This window comes from Cryptomeria japonica, chromosome 6 (assembly GCF_030272615.1).
Source record: "Cryptomeria japonica chromosome 6, Sugi_1.0, whole genome shotgun sequence".
Classification (NCBI taxonomy): domain Eukaryota; kingdom Viridiplantae; phylum Streptophyta; class Pinopsida; order Cupressales; family Cupressaceae; genus Cryptomeria; species Cryptomeria japonica.
In genome coordinates this window covers 583,727,294-583,731,682 of record NC_081410.1, presented here as the reverse complement: position 1 = coordinate 583,731,682, position 4,389 = coordinate 583,727,294, and the positions used below count along the sequence as shown (strand labels likewise).

General features: G+C 35.2%; 1 protein-coding gene across 1 annotated transcript; it reads right to left on the bottom strand.

The window, feature by feature from the left end:
• Positions 1–2,652: 2,652 nt before the first annotated feature.
• On the bottom strand, positions 2,653–4,150 carry LOC131035642 (transcription termination factor MTERF9, chloroplastic). Its single transcript, XM_057967364.2, has one exon. The coding sequence runs from the start codon at positions 4,031–4,033 to the stop codon at positions 2,846–2,848; it is 1,188 nt and encodes a 395-aa protein (XP_057823347.1). The 5' UTR covers positions 4,034–4,150; the 3' UTR covers positions 2,653–2,845.
• Between the last annotated feature and the right edge of the window lie 239 nt (positions 4,151–4,389).

Sequence of the window (4,389 nt, the reverse complement as noted above, 5' to 3'; positions counted from 1 at the left end):
GGTAATGTGTCAGTTCTCCCAAAGTATGTCAATTTCTTTTGGTCTGTTCTCTCCTTAAAGATCCTGTGGTTGATTTGCAAAATTAGAAATAATGATGTTTTTAATGGCATTGAAAGACTGCTTATTGAGTCTCTCATGAGACTCATAACTTTGAATGTTTTCATGCAGGTATCTGTCGTGATGAGAATTTCAAAGAAAAAGTTTGAAAGGTTATTGGGTGATGGGCATGCAACAATGTTCACATGGGAGATATCCCATTGATTCACATGGAAAAGTACGACAGAAGTTTGGTCCCAGTTCAAGATTGGGCTCAACAACTTTATGGTTGAGTTGGATAAGGAAAGGAAAATGCAGTCCAGACCTATATATGCACTTCCATTGGCCACTGCCACACCAAGTGCCTCTACTGAGATCCCTGAAGCAGTTCCTCGTTTTGAGCATGTGCCCAGGAAGCAAATCTGGATGGAAGGGCTGTTAGGGTGGACCACGTGGATTGAAGAGGACATACTACTGTAGAGTTCTTGAGTAGTTGATGACTGAGGGGCACCTTTTTGTTTAGTGCTTGATTCTCTAATATGTATATTCTTCGCTTCATATGGACAGTTTAATGTAATATTTTGATATTGCTACTTTTTGAGTTTTGGTCAAGTAATCTGACAAACCTACTGGACTAATATATTTTGTGGATTATCTACCTTATCTCTAATAGAAAAAAAAAAACATTGCATCTACCACCTCGTCCCAAAAGCGCACCACGTGAAAGAATTGAATGCCATGTATTTAACTAGCCTTCTTTAATGGCCAATACGTGCATAATTTAATGAAACGCCTTTAAGTTGAATTTTTGAAAATCTCATTTTCTTCCCTAATTCAGGAGACTTGATTTATTTGGCAATTAATATATATTTTTTCATTTGCCGTGCATTTAACTAGTCACCTTTAATGGCATTGATAATAATTAATGGTCCTCTTTAATTTATTTTGGCCCACCCTTCCAGTGGTCTCAAATTGTTTTACATCCTCATGCTTTGTTTACTTTATTAAACCCTTATTGTTTCACATTGTTTTTAATATTTCAATTGTATAAATTTAAATGCTTACTGTTTGAAGTAAAAGCTAAGCACCTCAACATCAAACATGACCAATAACAAAATCCATGCTAGGAGGCCCTAAAATTGTTGTGTTGTGCAAAAAACAACAATAGAGAAGAAGACTATATCATTCTCTTGTTTTATTCAAAATTTGAAAATCAGCATACAAATAAAAAAAAAGTTAAAACCAAATCTTGGCTACTTATAAGAAACTAAAATTAGCCAAGTATTTGTTTAGCAACTAGTTTCATGAAAATACTCTTTAAGTTTAAAATAAAAAACAAATAGGTAAACTGTTGATGATAGATGTCGGATTGCATGAAGATGATGTCTTGTTGTGAAGCCTTTGATGATGTATTGCATGTCTTCACTAACGTGCCCCAAATTAAATTATACAAACTCTAAAGATAAATAAATGAGATCCTAGACATAAAAGCACAAAAATTAACAATAGAAACTTGCATTATTAGAAATAAAATAAAAAATTAAATTAAATTAAAAAACTTTGTAAGTGCACAACTATAAATAAATACTAGCATACCTATCTTTAAAGAAATATAAGTAAAGTATGCGGAAAGATATCATATTTGTTCATTATTCAACTTTAAAAATTATTGATGTTGTAATTAACATTAAGTTATTATTAAGATATAATTATATTGTCAAATATATAAGTGCTGTAAATTTAACTACTAATTCATTAAATACGAATTCATAAATGTTCACAATGACCGTAACCATCCACATGAAAATGTCAAAGTTACATGTTGAATATATAAGTGTTTTTGTATTCATTTGTCTAATTTTTTTCCATGAATAGTTTGGGTGATCCATCAAGATGAGTAAAGAGAAATGACCCAAAAATGTCCACGAAAAAAACTTACACAATTGAATTCACATGTACTAATACACTTAACATGAATGTTCTTTCCTAATGCTAATAATGGATCAGTAAGTGTGATCCAAAATGTTGATGCAAACAACTTTCAAAATTTGATTAGCAAATGGCTATCAAATTTTCATTGAAGAATTTTATGTAAGCACATTCACATCATTCATTACAATTCACCCCTTGTTGTCATTGTTGGTGTGGCTCTTGAAATAATAAGATCCACTTGTATATTAGTTACTTATGTCAATAACACATCGCATAATCCAATATAAAAATGCCATAACATTCATATTGAATATATAAGTACTCTAAATTTAACTCCGTAATATTTTTGCATCAGCATTGAAAAAACAAATTAGTCTGATGTGTTATGTGAAACAAAATATTATTAGCATTCATTTGTTATATAATCTCACATTAACTAATAACATAATATCAACAAGATCAAATGATCAACATAAAGAAAATGTTTGTAATATCTAAAAAGTATATTAAAAAAAACATCCCACATGAATGGTACTGCAATAGCTACAGAGCTGGAGAATCATCCTTATAAGAAAAGCCATGAAAGTGCAGTGGCTAAAAAAACATCTGTCACATAAAAAACCCAACAAAAGAAACATCTGTATCTTCTAATTGTTGAAAGTTCGCAAATAACTTAACACTCAATTAAGTAATTAGATGGTCATTATATAAATCTGACAATTTACAAGCATACCTTGATTACAATCCCAAATCATGGGCAGTAGTTTGTGCATTCCACATCTTCTCTGGGAAAACAGGGTCAAAACCAGTATCTCCACCATTTAGCATGCCCATGTACTCAAGTCTCCCGAGTTCAACAAATTAAAAAAATCAAATGCTAAGAAACTGAAAACCTCTTTATCTTTGAGCTTTTTGAGACATCAGCAATGGCATTTTTATAAACAGTCCACAGAGCAGCGGATTCAGGGTGCCTTTCTATGATCCGGGCGACAAACTTGGCCTCGGTCAACATCAACATAGTACCAAGTCGCGTCGGTTTAACCTCCCCCGCTCCATTCATTGCTGTCATACTTTGCAAAACCAAAAACCTGGGCCAAATTACCTTGTCCAAACTCATTGAAATCATGTTTGGATACTTCGTCACAAAGTCTACAGAGAGTCCCATGTGATTGAGTATAAAGTCCATCTTTGTCTTAATACTTTCCTCCGACTTTGTGAGTACTACAGGGTTAGCCCTAACTAATCCCCAGACTTCTTCAGGCGAGAGGCCGCAAAGCTGAAGAATCTTTATCTTGGCCTCTAACCCTTCGATGCGGCTTCTGGCCACGATGCTCACAACGTATTTGTACATTTTGCTTTCCTTTTGAATGCCAATCTTGCGAATGAGATCACGTTGCTCGGGCGACAGAGAACTGCAAGTCAAAATCTTAAGATTAAACAACAAAAACTTGATGAACTCTACTCCATGAAAGCCGAAACCCTCCCAAAAGGCGATCGAGGGTTTCAATTTATTCTGCACGCTCAGGACAATTATATTGGGGCTTCTCATAATTGCTCTGACCAGAAAATCGTTGGTCAGGAATACAGACTTGAGAAATTCAAGATTGGAACGGAGGGTCTCCAGCTTAGAGGCCAAGATATTCGGGGACATGGTTACAATTTTGGGTATATTTTCCCTCTCCACGCCCAAATCTTTTAGCAATTGAATCTTGGGCTCCAGCACTCTTTCCGCACTTGTCTTCATTAGCGATGGCCGCAATCTGATTATGTTTGCAATTTGAACTTCGGTGCAGCCGTGTCTGTTGAGCATGTCCGCGAGCTGTTCCACCTTATCCAGGGTTTTGAGCCGCCCCAATGTGGGCTCCTTTTTCAACATTTTTGCGGCGACGGCTGAAGATATGTTGAATCTGGTGGTAACGAAGTGCGCGAAGAGATTTTCTGAAGGGGCATTGCTGTTGCTAACATTATTCTCTGCAAGATTTGAGAAATCAAAGCGAAAATGGCTTGGCGTTTTGAGAAACAGACTGCGCCGCAGGCACATGGAGCAAAATAGTTTGGTGGTCATGTTTGAACTAGTGAAGCAGGTTCAATGGAGGAAGGGCGAGAGAGACAGACACAGATACAGAGCTAGGGTTTCCACGCTTCACAGGGCGATCTAGGGTTTCCACGCTTCACAGGGCGATCTGCAAGAGCATATATAATTAAAAATAGAAAAAATGAACCACATACCCATATTTTTAAAAATCTATATACTAGCATTTGCATCAAAAGGGTGTAAGGATTATTAGGTTAATATGTTAGAAATTACAACTCAATTTGCGCATATAAGACATTATCTCAAAGAAAAAAGTTTGTACATTAATAGATATATCAAATATTAAATCTATAAAACATGCATCTACATTGTGATCGAGTTTTACT

Coding starts and splice junctions, on each gene's coding strand:
- LOC131035642 (XM_057967364.2), bottom strand. CDS start 4,033: ATGACCACCAAACTATTTTGCTCCATGTGCCTGCGGCGCAGTCTGTTT.